The sequence below is a fragment of the Gopherus evgoodei genome, chromosome 16 (genome assembly GCF_007399415.2).
Source record: "Gopherus evgoodei ecotype Sinaloan lineage chromosome 16, rGopEvg1_v1.p, whole genome shotgun sequence".
NCBI lineage: Eukaryota > Metazoa > Chordata > Testudines > Testudinidae > Gopherus > Gopherus evgoodei.
Window position 1 is genome coordinate 11274556 of NC_044337.1, and position 22949 is coordinate 11297504.

At 43.4% G+C, this 22949-nt stretch overlaps 1 protein-coding gene across 1 annotated transcript in view; it reads right to left on the minus strand.

Moving 5' to 3' along the window:
* The window catches only part of BRINP1 (BMP/retinoic acid inducible neural specific 1), a 94237-nt gene that overhangs the window by 58492 nt on the left and 12796 nt on the right, over nucleotides 1-22949 (minus strand). Inside the window, exon 2 of the mRNA XM_030536024.1 lies at nucleotides 7247-7514. Within this exon, the coding sequence (XP_030391884.1) occupies nucleotides 7247-7464 (218 nt within the window). The 5' untranslated portion in view covers nucleotides 7465-7514. The remainder of the gene's footprint in view (nucleotides 1-7246; nucleotides 7515-22949) is intronic.

Consider the following 22949-nt stretch of genomic DNA (forward strand, 5'->3'; position numbering starts at 1 on the left):
AAGAGGAGTCTTGGTAATATTCCTTCAGATGTTATTGGCATCCAAGGTGCTATAGTTGGCCAGAAAGCTTGCCATGGGGTATAAGTGAGAGATAGAGAGCCTTTAAGATAAGGCATAGTTAGGGATATGAGTTCCAGGTTGCATCACAGAGGCAATGAAGAGACTACACCAAACTCCTAACTGTAATTTGGGAAGGCAGCTCATTGGTAGGTCGTGGGTTATTTTCTAAACTATCCAGTTGGGGAGTGGCCATATTTTGTTTGGGGCTCTAAAAGGTCAGTATAAAGTCAATTTCTTTTCAACGTCTGAGAATTCCCACCAGAGTCTTGCACATTGTGCGGTACTGTACTGGGCAAGGAATCTCTGAGGTTGGGTAAGTCATACAGGACACAGTGTGAAGTAGATAGTTAGACCTGGGCTGGGCTGGGGCAAGTAGCCCATTGCAGGCATCTCTCTGCTAATGCTGATAAATGCTCCCAATGTAGAACAACAGCTCTTTCTTCTCTGTAGCTTTCTTAGTGGGAAGAAATGCCACCATTGCTCACATGATAGGGAACTTGCGGAAAAAAAAGCTGGGGGTAGGAGGGGAAGGTGTCTGACTTGACAAGGGTTATTTTGCAGACTGACCTGGGGTGTGAATCTCCTCTCTGGCATGCAGACGCTCTGTTCTGCAGTCTTTATTTAATGATTTCTGCAAATCCAGATGGGTTGTGAATGAGAGTGAAAATGAAACCTAACAATAGCCTGGCGAAGCGTCACTGGGAATGGGCACACTCTGACTGGAGAAGATTTCAGCTTTGGCTTTCATCCTCTCTCCATTTATACTCTGGCCTCTTTATGCCTCTCTGACATCAGAAAGGGACTAAAAGTGGGACTCGGTTACATTGATGCTCACTTTAAAGTCCCTTTACATATCAAGAGTGGCCTAAAGGGATGTCAACGTAAATCTGCATCAGGTTCTCAGTGTTCGGCTAGAAAATGGTGCTTATCCCTATGAATGGACATAGACCAGTTATCACACCCCTGTCACTGCTGCCCAGGCACATAAACCCACACTGCAGGCTGAAAATGAAGGATAGAATTAATGCTACCTCACTCATATGGCACCTGTCACCCACGGAGCTCACATTGCATTACAGAGTTGGGTTTTGTTAACCTTTTACCATGTAGAGGGTCAACAGCTGCGGGGCCTGAATGTGGGAGCTCTCATTTTAAAAGACCCTGTTTTGTTAGGCAAGGCTAAAGCAGGCTCACCAAGCTCTCTCTCTGTGGACAGCCACAACTAGAGAGGGCCAGAGTTACACTGGGATTACATACAGATGGGGAAACTGAGTCAGAGGGAGGTGAGGTGACTCATCCAAAGAGACCCAGGAAGTTGATGAGTGTTCTGTTTGTTTGTGGCAGCACTCATCATGAGCTAAAGACTTTTCTGACATAGAAGAAGAGGCAGACAGCCCAAGGAACTGACTATCTGAAGACGGCTACACAGACAAGTAGACAGAGGTCAGGGATGTGGAACAATAGAAGGGATTTTCTATACAAATTCGTGAGATGCTCTATAGACAGCACAGCAGAAGTGGGTTTTAAGAAGGACGTGAAATAAAGGGAATATGGCTTTGCGGATGACTCCAGGGATGTCGGGCCATGCACACAGGGCTGTATGGATAAAGGGAGGGAGGGGATTGATGGAGAGAGTGGCAGACGCTACAATAGGGATTCCGAATATGAGCAGGGCAGGTGGCAAGGAGACCAACATGTAACTCAACCCAAAGGAGGATAACATTTATACAGAGTCTTGAGGGAGGCGACCAATAGTTCAAATGTGATGCAATACACAGCGAAGGGATTCAAAAAGAGGAGTGACGTGAACAAATGAATGGGCCAGGAAGATGACAATGGCAAAACTGAGCAAAACTCTGGTTTGCTGACTCCTTTTCCTCTAGCCATGGGCATGTATTGGCCAAAATGGAACCATGTTGAGTGCCTAACATTAGATATATCAATTTCTATTGGATTTCAGAGTTGTTGAGCACCCACAATGCTCCCAGAGATTTTTAGGGCACATTTATGCCACTCCGGGCCTTTTACCCAGAACAAAAGGGCCAGAATGGACATGCAGATCTCATCCTATGAGAACTGGAATGATTTTCTGGCCCATCTCAGGTTAATAACGAATCTATTTGATGAGCTATGGAAGATCTTGCATAAGCTGACTATCTACATATCATTGATATGTCTTATTAATATTATAACAAAGAGCTGGTTGAAATGTTGATCATATTTCACACTATTTATAAATAGTCTATAAAGGGTTAATGTATTATTCAAAGATATTTTAATGGTTAGTTGGTTGTTATAGAGTCTACAGATTGCTTATAACTCTGCTTTATAGCCATATATAACACCGTCTGTTGATGTGCTTATAACCATCGCTATCACACGCATTAGTGTCTGCAACATGCATGTGGCATCTATGAATCTTTTCTCAACTCTTTATAAACTATTTCCAAATCACATCTTGAATATAAAGGGCAGCTGAAATATTTACATTTTTTTAAAAGAATTTGGAAATTTCAACAAAAAATAGGAATTCTTTTTTCAAATTTATTTTTTAATTTGTTTTGTTTTTGGCTTTCATCCTCCTGACCATCTCTAATTAATCTGTTCACTGTAACCTACAACTAATCCTGCATTTCTTCTTCTATATACTTGATGCCCTCTTTGTAACTAGCTTATGTAACAAAATAGCTTTGTATTGTCATCCATTTAATTTGCCAGTGTTTATTGTACAGTGATATGTGTGATTTTAAGAGACGATAAAGTGTCTAGAGGTTGGAATGGATGGTTTTTTTTTTCTTTTTTCTTTAGGAACTGAAATAAATAAATGCATTTGGAATTTCCACTTTTCCTCTCCCAATTATGCCCCGCTCCCCCCTCCCTATCAAGCCAATCCTTTATTAGCCACTCAGTAAAAGAATTATTCTTTGTTTTTCTATAGCACTGGACATCCAAAGATCTCAGAACATTTTACAGACATTAATGAATTAAGCCTTGGAATGTCTCTGGGAAGTAGGCAAGTATTGTTATTTCCATTCTACAGGTGTGGAAACTGAGGCATAGAGCGGTGAACTGACTTGCCCAAGGTCACAAAGTGAATCTGTGGCAGAACCACAAACAGAACTCAAACTTTTTCTTACTTCTGAGCTTTAGCTATTAAACTATGCTTCCAGTACTGTGTGCCCTTCCACCTATATGACTATGCAGACAGCCCACAAACCAGCACCACCATCCCATACACATTATCACAGCTTATAGGACAGTCATCAGTACAACATTTTCCATTCTCAACCGCACCGTGAACCCACCTCATTATCGTGGGGTTGATTCTGAATAATGCTCATTCTTCATCTCTTGGCTCTATCTATACCGCCCATGACCCAACACTTAATGCAAAACAGCTCTCCATATCTTCTCTCTACCTCTCAAGAGCAAATGTGAGATACAGATCTAAACTAAGGGGTACAATCATTTCAGGGTTCTAAGGAAATTACCCTAAAATCCTGTAGAGTATAATAAAGAGAGACATCCACTCTATCCACCTACAGAATGTAACAGAGAATTATGTCGCCACGGTAGAATTCTAGAGGCTGGTTTAAACATTCAATGGAAAGAATATCAGTGGCTGTTCAGTTCCATAGGAACTCTGCAGAAGGGAAAAGGTCATTTTGCATTGGATGCCTTTGCCAACTGGCCTACTAGTAAATGTCTGAGCTTCAGCTGTGGCAGGACAGGGACGAACGAGGGGCGGTTTTTGTGAGGCTGGCTGCAGACGCTAGAAAATCCTGTGTTTTGCTTGACGTTGCTGCGTAACATTGGCAGTGGCTTTGTCTCTGAGGATTTTCAATGTAAATGACACGGTTCTAATGTGCTGTGTCCATGTTTCCTCACAGCAAGACACTCTGGGGAAATCACCACTAAACAAGTGACAGTGTTCCAATTAGGGAAGGGTGAGCTCTTTTTTGCCTAATTTCGAACCCACTCGAAATTCGCAGGTTGGAATGGCTGATTCAAATTCTAGCGACACCGGGCTTTGGAGCTGCAGTGGGAAAAGGGGCAGAGAGGGCAAAGAACATGGCAAGACCCAGGGTATAAAAGGTGCAGAGAGTCTGAGCAACAAACACAAGGAGTCTGTGAAACAAAGCACAGAGGGGGAAGACTCCAATGAAAACACTCCACATACAGGACACTCCCATGTTCCACCCCAGATTCTCAGGGTGGCTTCGCTATCCTTAATGCAGAGCACTGGCTTCCCTTTAGCTAGGTGAATAAAAAGAGTGATTGAGAATCACCCTTGAGGAGGAAACTTGTCTTTAAAGCAGAATCCGATACTTGGTGAACTCCAGCTTGCTTTGCAGACCCGGGCAGTAGATTGTGGAGCCCGCAAAATGAGATTTGCCCACCCCAATGCTAACAACACACTATGTTCTGGATGGTTTGAGGGCTATGAGCCAGATCTTCAGCTGCTATAAACTGGTAGAGCTCCATTGAATTTAAAAGGACCACACTGATTTACACCTGCTGAGGACTTAGAAATATGGGCCCGATTTTCTAGTGCTCGGCACCCACAATTGGAACCAGATTTTTAAAAAGTCCTTAGTACCCAGTTGAACATCTAAATAAAGGCTTGATTCTGCTCCATTCAAATCAATGGCAGATTGGTTTTGATTTTGGGTTTTTTTCCCCAGTGACTTGAGCAGAAGCAGGATCAAGGCCAAGGGAAGCAGATTTTCAAAAGGGAGCCGCTCCCAGCAACTCCAGTTTTGACACAGATGCCTGGATTTTCAAAAGAGCTCAGCTTCTTTATAGGCGCCTAACCTAAACCAGCTCAGCGTCCTGCATGCTCTATAGTGATTTACTATTATTGCTCGTTCAGAAGAACTTGTCCTTGGGGTGATTTGTGTCTGATAATTGGGCAAGGGGAGAAGACATAGCCACGACTCCAACTCTGCCACGTCCTTTCTTGCCTCACACCGTCCAACTACCTCCATTGCCATAACCGTGACATTATCCCCTAGCTGTGAGCTCTCTGACCCACCTCACGTTTTCTATGTCTTGTGAATCATGACATCATCCCAGCTCTCTCGATTCCAGCAGCTGCAGAATGTACTGCTCACCTCCCATCCTTTGGGATACTACGGTGGCAGATGCCTTAGAAACATCACAGACAAACAGGTCCATCACTGTTTCCCCTATGCCTTTTAGGGTCTGGTTTGAAACTGCTCTCAGCTTCCTTAATCCTTTATGGGTTTGTTGGGGTCTATCACAGAGATTCTCTGGCTACTCTCAACCCTGCCACTTCTCATCAACCCAGTCGCACTATCTCACTGAGCTAGGTACGAGAGCCTTCTCCTCTGCAGTCTCTGCCATCTGCAAAGGGCTTGTCTCTCGTGACCCCTCAATGAATTTCCGTCTCATTTCCTATCTAATTTGAAAACACAAACTTCCTTGGGTTCCTCTTAATACTTCCCTCATTCCGCTGTTAACCCCACACCCCCATTTAACGCCATTATTAAACTCCACAAAATAACCTTGGAATGCATGGCGCATTTCACCTGTACCTGTCTATCTGTATTTTACTGTTAGCGTTCACTGATTTATACTCGTGCATATATATAGACAGACTTGGGTGTGTTTGAGCACGTATCAGGCATACAGTGGGAGGCATTTTCCTTCCCTCCATGGCCCCTTTATACCAGTGGGATGGCCTCCGGGGCAATAAAAGCCCCTTAGCTGGCCAGGGAGAGTTCTCTTGGAGCAGACACTGCATAGAAAGAGTCATAAGCAGCCCTGCACCACTCTCCTTGAAGCCCCTAATATACTTGGGGATGCTGAAGGTGTCCCAAGAGCAGAAATGGAGTCCCTACAACAGACGTGTTCTCTGTCGCAAGGAGACGTGGACCCCGTGGGGGAAATGGGACAGCAAAAACTGGAGCAGCAGGAGGATGCTTCTTTCCCCCGAGAAGTTCTGAATGGGGAAGGCAGAACAGTGTCTGTGGGCTATGCTTGTCTGGGCCATACCTGCTGGAGGCGCAGTGCAGCGTCTCAGCCAGTATATTGTGGGGTTATTCTACATCAGCAGATGCTTCTGGAATAGTGCCTCCTAGGGAACATTGTGTGTGTGCGCACTCTATCTTCTTTGTTTTTACTGAGTATGAGTGCAATGCGCTATCTTTACATCCGTGTTACATTCCTACCTATTTGTTCATGTTGGCGTGTTCATTGGCGCCTTATGCAATTGTATTCCAGGGCCCATCCACATGTGTAGATATGCATGTGTGTATAGGAGCCCTACCACCTCCCACACAATTATCATAATATTTAGGGGGGTGGTTTCCTCAGCCTCTATAAACAAGAGATTGCATAAGAAGCTCAGCTTCCATTAATGCAAATAAGTTTTTTGCAAAGACAAGGCTGAAAACACGAAGTGAATGAAGCCTAAAGGCTTAGAAATCAGAAGGCAAATGCAAAGAACCCAACACTTATTATTTTTGTTAAAAAAAAGTCTCCTGATTTTTAAGCCAATCTCATGATTTTGGGGGCGGGGCTCACTTGTGTTGTGGAGTTCTTGGGGTGGGTAGTACTTCTAGAGGTAAATATTAGTTATGTGAAAACTGGAATGTTGGTATGTGTCTGTAAGAGGTATACTTAAACCTAACATGGGGAGGTGGACTAGATGACCTTGCGTGGTCCCTCCTGCCCCGACATTTCTGTGATTGTCTAGATTGATATGTCAGCTTGTGAATGCATGCATAGTAAGCAGATGGCTGGGTGTGCATACAGAATTGCATTCAAGTTCGTGTGCACAGTGCTAGATGCATTCTGATGTGCTCATTTCTGCATCCATGTATTTAATCTTTGCCCATATATGACACATTCACATGCACATCGAACAGGTTCTCCCCTGAGCTCCTGTCCGTCTCTCTATATTGTTTTTATGTTGTGGTAATCACCTGGGTACCCACACACCTCCATTGCTTACATCAGAGCTTTACATCTACTGGATCTGAGTCTTTGAAGCAGATGTCATTATTAACGAAAGGCAGCAGACAGTCCAGAAGCACTCCCAGACTGAATGAGGGCATTGGCGGGTCTCAACCAATGACCAGCATCTACTGTGACTGAAAGAGCGACCCCTCAGAGTTCCCACTGCCTGCAAAGCTATGAGCTCTGTAAGAAACCAACATACCTGTATATTTTATATCTGGTTGTAAATCCTTGACGATGTCTTTCCACAAAGGATAAGTAGCTCCGCGAGTGGTGGAAAGGCCCCCTGTCTGATATAAGCCAATCAAATTCCTTGGAGACATGTTGGTTGGTAACAGCTGGTTCCTGGTGGGAGGGCTGTACTATTATATGGTCCCATATAAACAGGAAGTAGAGGAACTCAACAAACCTCCAGTTCATGCTTTTCTGTCTGCCTTTTTCCTCTCATTCTTGCTCCATTCTATGGAGTCCTGTGGAGGAAGACAGGAAGGGAGGGGAAGAGGAAAGAGAGAGAGGAGAGAAAGAAACAGAAGAAAAAAGAGAGAGAAGAAAGAAAAATGGTTACACATGTAATCATAGAAATGTTTTTTGTTGCTGTTAATTATTTCAAATACATGGCACAACATGAAAACAAACTTTAAACCAGGTTTTAAATGCCTTTGGTCTACTGGTATTGAGGTTCTGGGTATCTAACTGTATTTCATTGTTTGATATGTACTTCTGTGGGGCGTTTATCCCTTCTCTCAGAGCATGCATTGCCCTGTGAAACAGCTAGGTCAGGACCCAAATGCACCTCACCCTGTTCCCCCAGTTACTTCTCTCAGGGAAGTTCTCTGCAATGCGGCAGTGGGGAGAGGAGACGGGATACACAAGGTGGCTGCACCTTGGGCTTCAATTATATGTTTAACATCCCTTTAATGCAGTGCCAGATAAATGTGTCTTCTGCTTTCATCTATCTCCGATGATCTGTAATCCATACTCCATGCAACCTGAGCTCTTACTTTAAAGTCATGCCAAAAAAAGAGAAATAAAATAAAATCAGTATCCTGTTTTCAGAGACAACAACAAAAAACAATCCTGCAGAACTTTGAAAGATAAAGATCACACCAGGCAGCTGGCTTGACAGACTAGGCCTTTGAGGAGTGGGGGCAAATGAACCATTATTTTGTTATTTCTATTAACGTAGCGCACAGAGGCTTCAACTAAGGTGAAGGCCCCATTGCGTTAGGCAGTGCACGTGCATGTCATAAGGGACAGCTCTGCCCTGAAGAGCTTGAAGTCTAGGCAAGACACAGCAGGTCAGCGGCGGAACTTGCAACTCCCATCCCAGTGCTCTCACCATTAGCTCTTGCTGCCTTCCCACTCACACCATTGGCACTATGCCCCCTACTGGGTGATGCTTGGCATTACGTTAGTGGATGGTGAATGGAGTTATTAGGAACACAGCAGGAATGGTCCTTATCCTTCTGTTTCGTGACAAAGATACAAGGCAGTAGGGCACAACAGGGTCCCAGATTGTATCAATTATCTATTCATCACTGACAAAGTCTTCTTTTCTAAATTCCAGCTGTATAAGGTTTTGTTGGAAGAGGGATATGTGTGAGCGGGGCTGTATATGAGTGTGACATGTGTGCTGTGCACAGGTACAACTCCCAGAGTGTGTGTGTGTGTGTGTGTGTGTGAGAGAGAGGGAGAGAGAGAGAGATCCAAACTGCTGGTGTTTGTGTGTGTGTGTGAGAGAGAGAAACAAAGTACCTGTGTGTGTGTGTGTGTGTGTGTGTGTGTGTGTGTGTGTGTGTGTGTGTGTGTGTGTGTGTGTGTGTGTGTGAGAGAGAGGGAGAGAGAGATCCAAAGTGCCTGTGTGTGTGTGTGTGTGTGTGTATGTGTGAAAGAGAGAGAGAGAGAGAGATACAAAGTACCTGTGTGCGTGTGTGTATGTGAGAGAGGGAGAGAGAGATCCAAAGTGTGTGTGTGTGTGTGTGTGTGTGTGTGTGTGTGTGTGTGTGTGTGTGTGAGAGAGAGAGAGAGAGAGAGAAAGAGAGAGAGAGAAAGAGAGAGAAAGAGAGATCTAAAGTGCTGGTGTTTGTGTGAATATGGATTTATGTTATCGGGAAGGCATGTATGAGACTGGCATGAGGCTACAGCATGTGATTGTGAATGTGTATGTGTTTGCTCGGGTGCAGCAAAATCCAGCATGTGACTGGGCGTTGGTGGCGGTGAGTGTGTGACAGGAGCATGTGGGAGTCTGCACGTGTGCACAGCATATGTTTGTGCTGCTGCAAGCGAGCTCCGCGGCACTGTAGAAAGCTAAATACTCCGTGTAGCCTGTTTAAAATGTTCTGTTGAACAATTCCCCACCAGCTAAAGTTACACCACATGAAAAATGAAAGCATTAAACATAAGAGAGGCAATGAGTGTCACCCTAGAACGGTCTCTGTTAGCTTCCTCCACTGGACGGGTTTGAACCTCCCTCCAGTTACTGTGGTGGAATATTACTATTGTCTTGTGGTAGTGCCGAGCGGGCCTCGTAAGGAGGAAGATTACATCTCTAAGCTGGAGAACTGCAATCAGTTCCTGCCTCTGCCTCTCCTGTCTCATTGTGTGACTTTAGACAAGTCACTTTAATCACTTTGTGCCCCCAATTCCTTGTCTGCCGAATGCGGCTAAATCTTCCCTGCCTCACAAAGATGTTGAGTGTGCTTTGCTCCAGAACTACAGAGATGTGCTCCATAGCCATCCCGAGGTAGATAGTGTGAGGCTTTGCACAAACCAATAGCAACAGACAGTCCATGTGCCAGAGCTGGCAAACTACATTGAGGAGCCAATCAAAGGGTGGAAGAGAAGACACAGGCATAGAGGGAGAGGTGAAGTGACTAGTGGTCACACAGACGGTCAATGGCACCACTAGGGCCAGAACCAAAGTCTCATGGCCACTAGACCACGCTGCTGCTCAATATCATGGGATGATTTAGTTGGGGTTGGTCCTGCTTTGAGCAGGGGGTTGGACTAGATACCTCCTGAGGTACCTTCCAGCCCGGATAGTCTATGATTCTCTGAATATCATAGCTGTTCTCAACATGTGCAATCTTCCAAATCCTTTCCAGGCAGCTCAGGATGCTCCTGTCAGGTAGGGGAGCATGAGGAAATCAAGGCAGATAGAGAAACAAAGGTAGGAGTAGGGAGAAGAACCGAGAGCAGTTGGGTACAGTCGTTGGGTAGGCAGCTACACCAATGTATATCAAAATGAAAAAAGGAGTTTAAATAAAATATCACGGAAACACTACAGGCTGATGTTTAACAGGAAAAAAACAACAGAAATAGGCAGAGGTTAAAATAAATAGACAAAAATGAGACAAATTAATAAACAGAATGTAGGAAGTGATTAAAATAAAGATGGAAATAATAAAACAGCCCCAACAGGACGTACTCTGTACCACTTTGTACCATAGCTCAGGAGGTTATCCTTGTAACCTAGGTTCCCCTTTCTTCCTCTCTCCTGTCTTCCTTCTTTCTCTCGTCTCTTCCCAGAATGTAAACAGAGCTGGCTGAAAATTTCAAATTCATATTTTTCCATTTCAAATTATTTTTTTTCAAAATTTCAATAAAAATGGCAAAATATTGTTTTGTTTTGTTTTGTTTTCAAACATAATCGCCTCCTTCTTTTGCTTAATTATTTGTAAGTGCTCTGAGGCAGGGATTATGGCTTCTGAGATGTTTCAACAGCACCAGGCATAACGCGCCCTGACCCTGAGGGCTGCTTTGGGCTCTGCACACAATAGTAATTAATAGTAAGACTAAAGACAGGAATGATTTGCCTGGTGCCATAGCGGGAGTTAATGTCTGAGGCTGGATGAGGAGAACTCATATGTTCTTAGATATCTTCTGATCCTGGGTTCAGAGTCAGGATTAGAACTCAGGATAGAGTGCTTAGCTTCTAGTCATCTGTTCAGGCCACACCTCTGTTTCTCAGATTCTGAGCACAAATGATACGCTTCCACCACAAAATGAAAAGTTATAAGTTCACCCTCCTCCATTAGATAAGCATCAGAATTAGTCTCCACTAATGATCAGCTGTAGTGCACACACAGACCTATCTATGCCTGTTGTTTGGTTATTGAATCCTCCAGTAACTACCTCATTTGTCAACCTCCTTGGATCAGTTCTTTAAGCCCTCTTCTTTCTACTGAATTCCTACCAGGCTGGGAGGATGGGCTTTTTGTATTAAAGTGTGAAGTGATACTTGACCTCCAATCCCGTGTCCAGTTCATGTCCATTGTGGAATGCTAGGTGGAATGGCTGTAATACTCCTCAGTCACATCAGCCATCTACTCTCTCCGATGTGGCATTGCACAGTATTTTGGTTGTCTCTGTTCACCCAAGACCAAAGATAGGAACACACAGAGAATGATTATCTGCCCTCCACCATGTTTGTTGAAGTTGGGCTTGGGGTAATGATGAAAAGAGCTTGAGTGATTCCTAACCCTGCATACAGATCTTCATCCAAACAGTCATCACTTGCCAGACCTTAATCAACATGGGGACCAGATCCCTCCCAGACAGTAGGAAGATGTGGGCAAACCTGGGTTCTGGAAGTACACTGGAAGAAAAAGTGTTCTGAGCAAAGAGCAGAAGTTGGGTAAAGGAAGAAGAAATAACATGACTTTCACCACCAGTCTAGACAATTATATCACAATCAAGTTAAATTTTTTATTAGTGTCTTTTCTCCCCATAGCTGCTGAAAAGATGTTGCTTGGCATTAAACATTAATACGCACTACAGGGCTGGTCCCCGCGGAAGCCATAAAAACCTACTAAGTGGGATTATTTTGTGTTTAAGACAATATTGCGAGGTCTATTAAATCTAACTGCTAACAACCTCAAGTCTCAAATTAATGTGTAATATGGCATTCTGGAGCTGCCCCAATCCTGGAACCATCTCAGAGACTTTGCAGAGATTGGGTGGGGGTCAGAAGAGGGGAGGGACGTCCCCAGATTTATAATCCTTGGGTCCGAATCTATCCAAAAATAACACCTGGCGCAACACTAATGCCTTAGAATGAAGGATGGCAATGGCCTTGTGGTTTATCTGCCTGGCCTTTTTAGACTGTAATCTCTTTGGGGCAGGGACTGTCTCTTGCTGTATGTTTCTACTTCACTTAGCAAAATACAGCCCTGCAGTCAGTTGGGCTCTCTAGGCACTGCTGTAATAGAAATACTTAATAATAACTAGCACAATAATACTTAACACAAAGAACCGATGATCCCTGTTTATCATATGGCAGACGTATTCAGTTGAGAACATCCTGGCACAGCGGCCTGGTACCAGACCCTTATAAATTCATATAGCCAATGTGAACATGCACAGTGCGCCAGAATAATGGTCCTTAAAGAATCTGAATGGAAGGTGAGTGAGATACTGATCAGAGTTAAGATGAACAGTCAACACGGTATGGACAGCATGTTGAGGGCCCACTTCTCAGTTACAGTAAAGTTCCATCACACCATTTTGCTAATGTAAACTTTCCTTTAAGTTGGTGTAAATTTACATCCAAATTACGGTCCCTTTGCACTGCCAGAGTGATGTAAAGTGGTCTTCGTGTAGATGAGAATTCAGGCCTGAATGTTTAAAATTTGTCCCCTGCCTTGTAATTCTCTTTCTTTGAGAACTCTGAGGTTTTGTAGCAAAAAGAGGCCAATTCATTGTGTTAAATGGAAGTTACCATTTAATGTTTGAATTCACATTTAATTTCATCATGACCGATAGCTGCATGTTTGCTCATTATATTCTGTACTTCTGCTGCCATAAGACAGAAGCTTTGATCCAAGGAGTTGGAATTGCATTGTAAACATAAATGGAAGCTCTCAATGTCTCAAGTGAGGTACCTAACCACCGTGATCCGCGTTTGTTTCTGAAATAAAATTGTGAAAAAACAGGTGTGTGCTTGACCGCTCTGAAGATAATGGTTGTAAGGTATTCAGATACCATGTGAGATAGATACGGGTGATAGATTTTACAGATAACAAAACTATTATTATCCCTATTTTGCAGAGGGACATTGACTTGCCAAAGATGACAGTTGAAGAGGAGAAACAAGAATCCAGAGATCCTGACTCCCAATTACCAGCTCAAACACCTTCTTTGGAATACCACCAAGGCCCTTGTTCTAACTTCTTCACCTCCAATTTATCCCTTATATTTGATAAATTGGAGAGATCCTTCACACATACCCAGTGTTCCCTCCTGCTCCTTGTTGTAGACTATTGCCATCAGAAATGCAGCCTCAAGAAAGAGAAATTACAGCATACATTGTTTGCAGTAAAGAAATGAGTCCTGTATCTCTTTTAGCTTCATGCACCAATTATTTTTCCTTGTGTCCCACATGTGGTTCTTGACAGGCTGAGCGAGGTGTTTTGCCTGCTGCACTTTACCAGAGGGAAGGGAATAACAAATGCTATTTGTGTCTGAAATACTTCTGTGCTGCAGCAATCACAACTTGCCACAGGATGCTGATAAATTAACAAAGGAGATGGTCATAGGAGACATTAGGACTACATCCTGAATGGGGTTAAACACTCTGGCCCCAATTCAGCAAACAGGTTAAGCCCACACTTAACTTTAAGCCACCCCTTGCAGGATCACACCCTCAGTATAATGATTGGTATATATGCATGCCACTGCCCTCAACTGGATGCAACTGGAGTTGCTCAACTCTTTATCCTACACCCTAGGTAAGTATCCGATGTCCCTATATCTCAAATGATAGGGGATCAGTGTATTTGGAGTACAGTAGAACCTCCGAGTTATGAACTCCAGAGTTATGAACTGATGAGTTAACCACACACCTCGTTTGGAACCAGAAGTACACAGCAGGCAGCAACAGAGACACCAAAAAAAAAAAAGCAAATACAGTACAGCAATGTGTTAAATGTAAACTAGTAAAACAGGGAAAGCAGCATTTTTCTTCTGCATAGTAAGTTTCGAAGCTCCATGAAGTCCATGTTCAGTTGTAAACTTTGGAAAGAACAACCATAACATTTTGTTCAGAGTTGCGAATAACCTTCATTCCCCAGGTGTTCATAACTCTTAGGTTCTTCTGTAAAAGGATGGAAGGTGCAGCCCAGCTGTTGCCATGAATTTCTGAATGTGCACAATAGTTACAAATGTGATAGCCCAGGAGACACTAATTACTTATATTCTGGAAAGGGAGATTAACACCAAGCACACACATCTGTTCCAGGTAGCAAGAGGTGAACCTCAAAGGTCTCAGAAGTTCCATTCAGATAAGTCCCAGCAGTTGCACTACTTAGCCAGTTAGCTCTGCAACGCTGGCAACCACATGGGAATAGACCTCCTGCAAGACCAGCGGTACATCCTGCTTCCATCTGGGTTGGAAACACTCTGACAACAACCTTGCATCCAGTATTTTGGCTCTTCTGTTTCTGGTGCCAGAGAGAGCCGGGAGTGAAGTGGCAGGGACAAAATGAAAATAGATAATAATAAGACTAAGTTAACCAAACTTTTCTGAGCCTCACAAAAGTATGGCCTAGATGGTTTTCAGTAAAACATTGTCCTGAACCTGAAATTATTATTAATAATGTAAAATTATTATCTAAAATATTACCCAAATATTATCTAGTCCTGCCCTCCATAGTTTCATGATAAGTTAGGTTACACCAAAATAATAAGAGCTAGTATTTACATAGGATTTTTTAGCATCCATCTAGGCACTTATGTGCCCGCACATCACCAGAGTATCTGTCTCACAAACATTAATGGATTTTATCCTCACAACATCCCTATGAGGTAAAGAAGTAGTTCTCTACCCATTTTACAGATGGGGAACTGAGACACAGAGAGAGCAAGGCTTGGTCTATACATAAAACTTAGCCCTGGTCTACACAGCGGGGGAGGGGATCAATCTAAGTTACACAATTTCAGCTATATGAATAATGTAGCTGAAGTCGACTTACTTAGATCGATTTACTGTGGTGTCTTCACCTCGGTGAGTCAACTGCTGCCACTCCCCCATCGACTCTGCTTGTGCCTCTCGTGGCAGTGGAGTACAGGAGTCGACGGGGAAAGCGCTTGGGGGTCGATTTATCTCGTCTAGACTAGATGTGATAAATCGGTCCTCGCTGGATCGATTGCTGCCCATCGATCCGGTGGGTAGTGTAGATCCCTTAGATCAACCTATGTCACTCAGAGGTGGCACAAATTCACACCGGAAGAGACACACATCTAAGCCCCGGTATAGATACCACTAGGTTGATGGAAGAATTTTTCAGTCAATTTAGCTACTGCCTCTCAAAGGGATGAATTTACTGCAGTGACAGAAGAACCCCTTCCATCACTGTAGCTTCTACACTACAACTGTACAGTGGTGCAGTTGCCGCAGCATTTCTAGTGCAGACATCCCCATAGTGACTTGTCCAAGGTCACACAGGGATCCAGTGACTGAGCCAGAAATTGAACTAGGTCACCTGAGTTCCAGTCCAGTGCTCTGTCCATTACATTATCTTTCCTTCATGCTGCTCTTCCAAAATTAACTTAGCCTCCTTACTGCTGCTGTGTGGACATTTTCTGATTAAACTTTTTTTTTCCTGACAAAATGCCAATTTGTCAAATGCAAAAATGTTTCACAGAAACGTGAATTTTGACAAAATTCCAGTAGAAAGGAAGGAAGAAAGAAAGAAAGAAAGAAAGGAATGTTTTGTTGGAAATACCGGAAGTGTGGGTCATGTATAGTGAATGAGTCTGGACATACCAGGGTAATATTTATGCTAACCTAACTGCTTTCAGCCTATTATTTGCTTAGCATGAGCATTGCTTGCTAAATTAATCTGTTATGTGGGAGGAAGGTGATGTTTTGTGCTGTGTTAAATGGCACAGATAAGAGAAAGTTAATCGGTACAATAAATACACAAAAGGTGCTGACAAAAAGTCACCATACTGAAAGCAAGGAAGGTCTTGGTGCGGAGTGAGGTAACATGAAAATAGCTTGGACAGCAAAAGTTATGTAAACTGAAGTTATGCAAGACACAATGCTTAATAATTGATTGGATGGTTGCTCTAATGTGAAAAAGGTATAAATATGCTAGAGTGTAAAGCATAGCTGGAGCCTCATTGGAGAAATCCATTGTGATGTGCCTACGCCCCAAGGGAAGGTAATTGGCCAGTATCTTTTTCTGTACATCTGGCATTCATCGCTTTTATAGCAAATGTGAATGCAAGGCCATGCTTTTGGTTCAAATCAAGATCTGCATTAATAAACCCAAGTATCTCCGCTCCTAGGGTATTGTATGCCAGACCCAATAGTTTCAATTTGCTGTTTCAAAATGACTTTTGGTTTCAAAGTTTTAAATTTTATATTACATAATATAAACATCTTAAAAAGTCAAAATCAGAATGAAACATTTCAGTTTTACTGAAGCAAAATGTTATGAGCAATACAAAATGTTTGTTTGTTTTTTCAGAATTTTCTTTCGGTGGAAATTTCAGCGGGTTTTTTTGTTTGTTTGTTTTGTTTTTTAGGGTTTTTTTTCTTTAGTTCCATTTTCAAATGAAAAAAAAAATTCTGGAATTTTCCACCACATGGAAAATCTAGTTCCTGCCCAACTCTATTAGCCATATACCATGAGCTAGCTAAAACTCTATATCATTATTTCACTTTCAACTGGGGAAACTGAGGCAGAGAGTGTGTTTAAGTGATCTGCCCAAGGTCACACAGAAACTATGTTACACCCCAGATTAGAGCTCAAGAGGTTTTGGCTCCCACTGTCATGCTTGATCCAGATATTCTCAGAAGAAAAATACTCTGTCTTTTTGCACACCATTCTATCGCAACCACTCAGGCCAATGGGGAGTGGTGTGGGAAGAGGGAAAACAGACCTGTTATTGCACCCAACAGTGAGAATTGACTCTCTGCTCCAAAATGAACAATATGAAAACTGAAAACATTGTCTTTAGCCTGATATTCATAGTGACATTTCTATTGTCCTAGTGTTCATTACTGCACAGACACACAGACATGGTCCCTGCTCCAGAGCGGTTAGGGACTTTACCATGACAACACTAATATTAGCATCCCAAGGGTTTGGAATAAATCGATGATCCCTTTAAATACAAGAGCTTCCTGATCTCCCAGCACTCAGCTCCACCTTCCAGGTGGGCTACCTAGCTAAGCAATCACCAGGATCTTTCCTCTCTTCTCAGCTGTGGGTCAAGGAGCACAAAGGGTTGAAATCCACAGCCCATCACTTCTCCAGGTAGAGCTCCTGCTGCTTGGATAATGACAGGCCGGGCTGCTGGGATGAAAAGCCTCGTTTAACTCAGCACTTCCTAAGGACATCAGGTTCTGTCACTATACACACTGGAAAATGCAAATGAACCCAGAGATAGATGTGGAGGGGTGGGGCAAAGGAGTCTGGACTGTTGGCTGATGTGAATTCTGGCCCAGGGCTGATCTGCCTGTGCTATTACATGGAATGACTGAATAATTTGCACTGGCTATAAAGTCTTCATATGAATTTAGACTCATGGGCTCTGCCAGCCACTGCCTTTTCCCTGCGTGCAACATTCCTGTCAGGGTACTGGAAACAAGCTGAGGAGCTTTAGCCGGTCTTCGATTGAGCCCTTTGCAGAAAGAACACAGAAGTATTTCAGATCATGGAGACTAGGCTAGTGAGGTTCATTGGCACGTGTTTAATGTTTCCCTTGGCAACTGATCAGTGTTGAATATGATGCTTGCAAGAGTCATGATGTCTTGTACATCAAGCATCACAACAGGTGGGTAAGGAGGTGTGTAGGATAGGTGATCTAGTAAATAGGGAACCATACTAGGCCCCCAGAGAGTTGGATTCAGTTCCGTGCTCTGCCACAGATTTCCAATGTGATCTTGCCTAAGTCACATAGCCTCTCTGTGCCTCAGTCCCCTTTATGTCAAATGGGGATAATAGTCTGCTCTACTTCCCAGGGTGCTGGGAGGATAAATGCATTAAAGATTGTGAGGTGCTAGATAGCACAGCGATAGAAGCCAAACAAGTATAATATGTGTGTGTATATATATCAGTTATTCCCATTTTACAGATGAAGAAACAGAAACACAGTGGGATGCAATGTGGAGCCCTTTTTCATTGGTGAACCCTTACTCACGGGAATAATCCCACTGGAGGGAGTAAAGGCTGATGAGGGTGAATCAAGTCCACAATATTGGCTTCCCTGGGAGCTCCAAATTTTCAGAACCTCTGAAATTCAGGCCACTTATTTAGTGCCTACATACTGACAGAAGGGCCTTGCCTTAGGCACCCAGGTTTGAAAAAATTGTCCTTAACCACTTGCCCAAAGTAACACAAATCCAGTGGCAGATTATGGAAAAGAAGCCCAGGAATCTTGATTGCCAGGTTTCTGCTCTAGCCACTGGTCTGCACTGCCTAAATTACTGCTTCTAGTGCTGTAGAGTCTGGCATTAAGGTTATTAAAATCAGTGGGCTTGGTTTAGATCTAAGTGCAAGAATACAGTGAAATATTGTATTAAACTTCATTCTAAATTAAATCAAAAGTTTGAATTAACCCAAGACCAGCAGAGGATTACTTCATTACTAGAAAAATATGTATCTGTTACTTTTCTACTCCTGAGGGCATTCTGCGCCAAAAAAAGTAAAAATTCTGCAACTCCCGCCCCCCAAAAAAATCTATGCACAATAGTTTAAAATTCTGCACATTTTATTTGTCAAATAAATGTGGAGGCTCCAGTATGGTAGTGAGGGGCACCGGCCACTGGCTGCCCAGAGGCGGGAGATCACTGTGCAGCTGACTCCTGGAATATGGACTCAATGCTGAGGCTGCACCCAACCCTGACACAGCACAAGGACCAGGCCTTGAAACTGCTCTGCTCTGGGATTTTATTGTCTGTGCTGTGTTGCTTGTCTGTTTAGATAGACTGTAAGCAAAGCTGGTAAAAAAGAAATAGTGAGAGGTTTTCTGTTTGAAAATGCATTGTCCTCAAAATTGAAATGTGTCAATTTCAGCGAAATTTTCTCTGAGGAAAAAATATCAAAACAAAATATTTAGTCTTTCTGTTGTTTTGATAATGTCAAAACATTTCATTTGGACTTTCGTATCATATTAAAATATTAATATTACATTATATTTATACATGATTTGATACTATTATAGTGTTTTGACATTATCTAAATGAAACATTTCTGTAGTCCCGAGTCAAGAATTTTCATTTTCAGAATTTTTGTTCTGTGGGAAATGTAAAACTATTGTCCTAACTTGGAATGAATTTTTGGCTAAATGGCAGAATTTCCTGCGGAAAGGAAATTCCATTTTCGAATCCATCCTAATCGTAAGCTCCTTGGGCGTGTATCATATCCTCAGTAGCCTTTGTCTAGGGTAAAGTATGCTTGACCATTCAGTATTCATATTCATTTTCACAGGCCGTGTGAAAATGTGTGGGTAACATTGTCAGAAGCCTACGTGATTTAGGATCTTAAATCCCATCGACTTTCAATAGGACTTAGTTTCTTTTAAAACTTTTACCCGGTGTCTTTATCACAAATGATGGCTTTGTTTAATCTCTGTGTCATGATTGTTTGCCTGCAGTGCAGATACATGTGAATTTAGACCGTCCTGTCTGTGTAGGGTGGAGGGAAGTATGGGGCTGAAAACAAGTGCAGTAGAGAGGCATAAGTGAAAGAGAGCAACAGCTCAGAACAGAGGCGGTAACAAGAAAACTGTATTGATTCTTTGCCTTCATGGAGGAAAATATCTCCAAGAGTTTCTGTGTGTTCACTGTGATTCGATAATAGATTGAGGGCACCGGGGTCTCGGGACTGATATTTATGTGCTATCGGGCTGCCAGCATCTGTGTGCAGGGCTTGAATTGTGTGTGAACAGGGACTCCATTTTAAATGAAAGTGTATAGCACAATGTATACAAAGAAAGGGCACGAATGCGACATGAAGGGCTAAATTGTGCATGGCACTGCGTGGATGCACTAGAGGGGAGAGAGGACACAGAGCATCCCTTCTTCCCACAGCACACAGGAGACAGCCGTGATCGGGCACAGAGATCTCTGGGGTGGGAAAGGCAAGCGAGGCATTGGTATTGAGACGTGGAGGGGCTTGGCTATGCAGAGCAAAGGAGGTTTCCATGGCCGCACTCCTCCTCCCCACTGCACATCATACAGTACCAGGAGGGCCAAAGAGGTTGTAAGGGCTGCCTCTTACCTTGAGGCTCTTAGCATCCTAGTCTTTGGCAAGGAGGTATTTACATAGGGTTGCCAACTTTCTACTTGCTCAAAACCAAACACCCTTACCCCGCCCCCCTCCGAGGCCCCACCTGTGCTCACTTCTCCCCCTTTCCCCCCGCATCTCTCGCTCTCCCCACCTTCACTCACTCGGACACCTGGCAACCCTAGGTTTCCATGGCACCCAGAACAGACATCTGTACCTCTACTTTGCTACCCAGGAAGGATGGATTGGCTGGGAAAGCCAGGGAAAACCCGAGGCACTTGCTTACCCTTTACAATGGATGACATACACCCTTTAACATTTTGGTACTTTTGGGTTGCAGCCTCTGTGTATTGAGAGAGGCAGAGCCTTCTGGCCAATCATGTCTATTTCCAAAATAAATTACCCCACACATATGCTTAAACTCCACCTTGGCATGCAGATTCTCTCCCCCATCCCTCTCCATTTGGTCTTCCACTGCTCCAGATGGCCTGGTATTTTTGCTGATACTAAACCCTACCACTGTTAAGGTTACATTGAGACTTCCATTGTAGGCCAACGTTTCCCCAGGTTTGTAACTTTCTGAAAAATTCTCCTTTTCGGCTGGAGTTTTGCATGCTTAGTCTCAGGCCTAAGGGGGGATAATCCTGGCAAGTTTGAATATATATATATATATATTTTAGTTATTCAAGAATGAAAACAAGTTGTTGGGGAAAATAGACCTCAGCTGATACCATTTATTATTTACTGAGATGCTGATCTCATGCATTGACAGAGGAATGAAAAGCTGCCTTCCAGTCCAGTGTTTCATGGATTCCCTTCTGTGCCCGATCCACAGAGAATATAAAAAGACTACCAATGATTTCCTCCTGGCGATGGGGAAAGGTCAAGTATCCATGCTGACTCTTTTATCATTGACCAAGAAGGCTGGCGGATTCTCTGTACCATGCCCTGATCGAAAAGGAGGTCAGGGAAGGCCTAGGACTCTTGATAATGCAAAGGCTACTGCCTCCGCAGAACGTTTGAGAGTAATTTGCTAAACTATCAGAATCTAAAAATGGGTCCTGGAGCATTGGCTTGCGAAATGCTGGTGTGAGGGACAACCTTTTGGTTGACACACCAGGGCATTGAACAGGGAATCTCAATAGCATATAAGCCCTACAACTAACAAGGGGCTGTAGTGGGGGTTCTGACAGACTTGTATCCTCTGTGGATTGGGCACCAAAGAGAACACATAATACATTGACCAGTGGGTTAAACGGGTGCTTTGTCCTGCTGGCATCCTTCACCAATAATGCACGAAATAGACCTCTGCTAGATGTTACCAGCACCAATGGGTAGAGGTGGAAATCATACTTTGGCATGTCCCTGATTTTTCTGGTGTCTCACTGAATGAGTCAGCTTGAAACCGACCCAGAGAAGACATCACATTTGCTTCTTCAGCTGCCTGACCCCAGCCAAAATCTGCTCCTCTGAAGTCAGTGGGCAAAGTCCAAGTGTGGTCAAAGTAGCTAGAAAATTCCTCCACAGAGGGCGAGATTTCCACTTTGGCTAGACTGTCTACCAGCCAGGACAGCCATGCTGGCAGAGACATGATGGGGACTGCAGGAGAGGAGAAAACTTTCTTCCTCTCCGGTCACAGCTCTGGCATAACATTAAAAGAAAATTCTCTCACGATGGGGTGAATCAAATTCAGAACCCGTATTCTGCCATCACCTTCTCTCATGTGTACATAAAGGTGTCTTGTGAGGCTACCCGAAGAAAAGAGGGGTGCTTTGGAGCAGTTATATCCACGGACAAGGCCAAAAGTTGTCTATCACATTACAAGGCCATTTACAGAGTATTCCAAAAGCAGCGCTATGAGCTAAGAGGTGAAAACATTAACTAAAAGTTGTATCTGCTCTGTCACAGGCAGCTCATCATGTAGGTGTGCAGCCTCCTCCTGACATACACCTACCAGCTTCCTCCTCCCTTGTTTGGGAAACTGAATTGACAGTCTAGGCAACATCTTTTTCCCAGCACTCTTAGCACTAAAGCAGGTGCTTGCCTCCAGCCTTCCTACATCATATCGGATATTTTTACAGCTCACTTCTACAGGTCGCTAACAGCAACAAAAATATCTTAATCCGCCAGCTCTTTTGCCTGTCTGTCCCACAGATGTGCCTCATCGCAACATTCTTGTCCTTTTGTCCACATCAATCTATTAGCCAAATAATAACAAAAAAGTAATTTTGCAGAACTTCAGAAAGTCAGGAGGAATTAGAGCAGTGTCTTGGATTCAGGTACTTATCCTTTGATGTCCATTGTGCTGCCCAGATGGTAGTCTAATCTCTGCCAGCATGCAAAACCCAGTGAGCAGAGAGCACTGTAACCCCTGTGTCTGATTGAATATTCACACTCACGTCTGATTTTATTCTAGGATTGGAAGAAGTCCCCATGCAGAAACCCACACAGATAACTAAAATCCCAGACACACATTGTAGCCAAGTTCTAGATCTTTTCACTGCATAGATAATATAGGCTCTGCTTTCCCCTCTCCCACCTCATAAAAAAAAATGTCCTGCATACCCTCATGCTTCATTTGAACCTTTGCTTCCCCTTTGTGGGCTGGCTGCCCCCAGGAGATAAATCCCTCCAGCTTTCCAGCCACAGCCAAAGTCCAAAATCTGT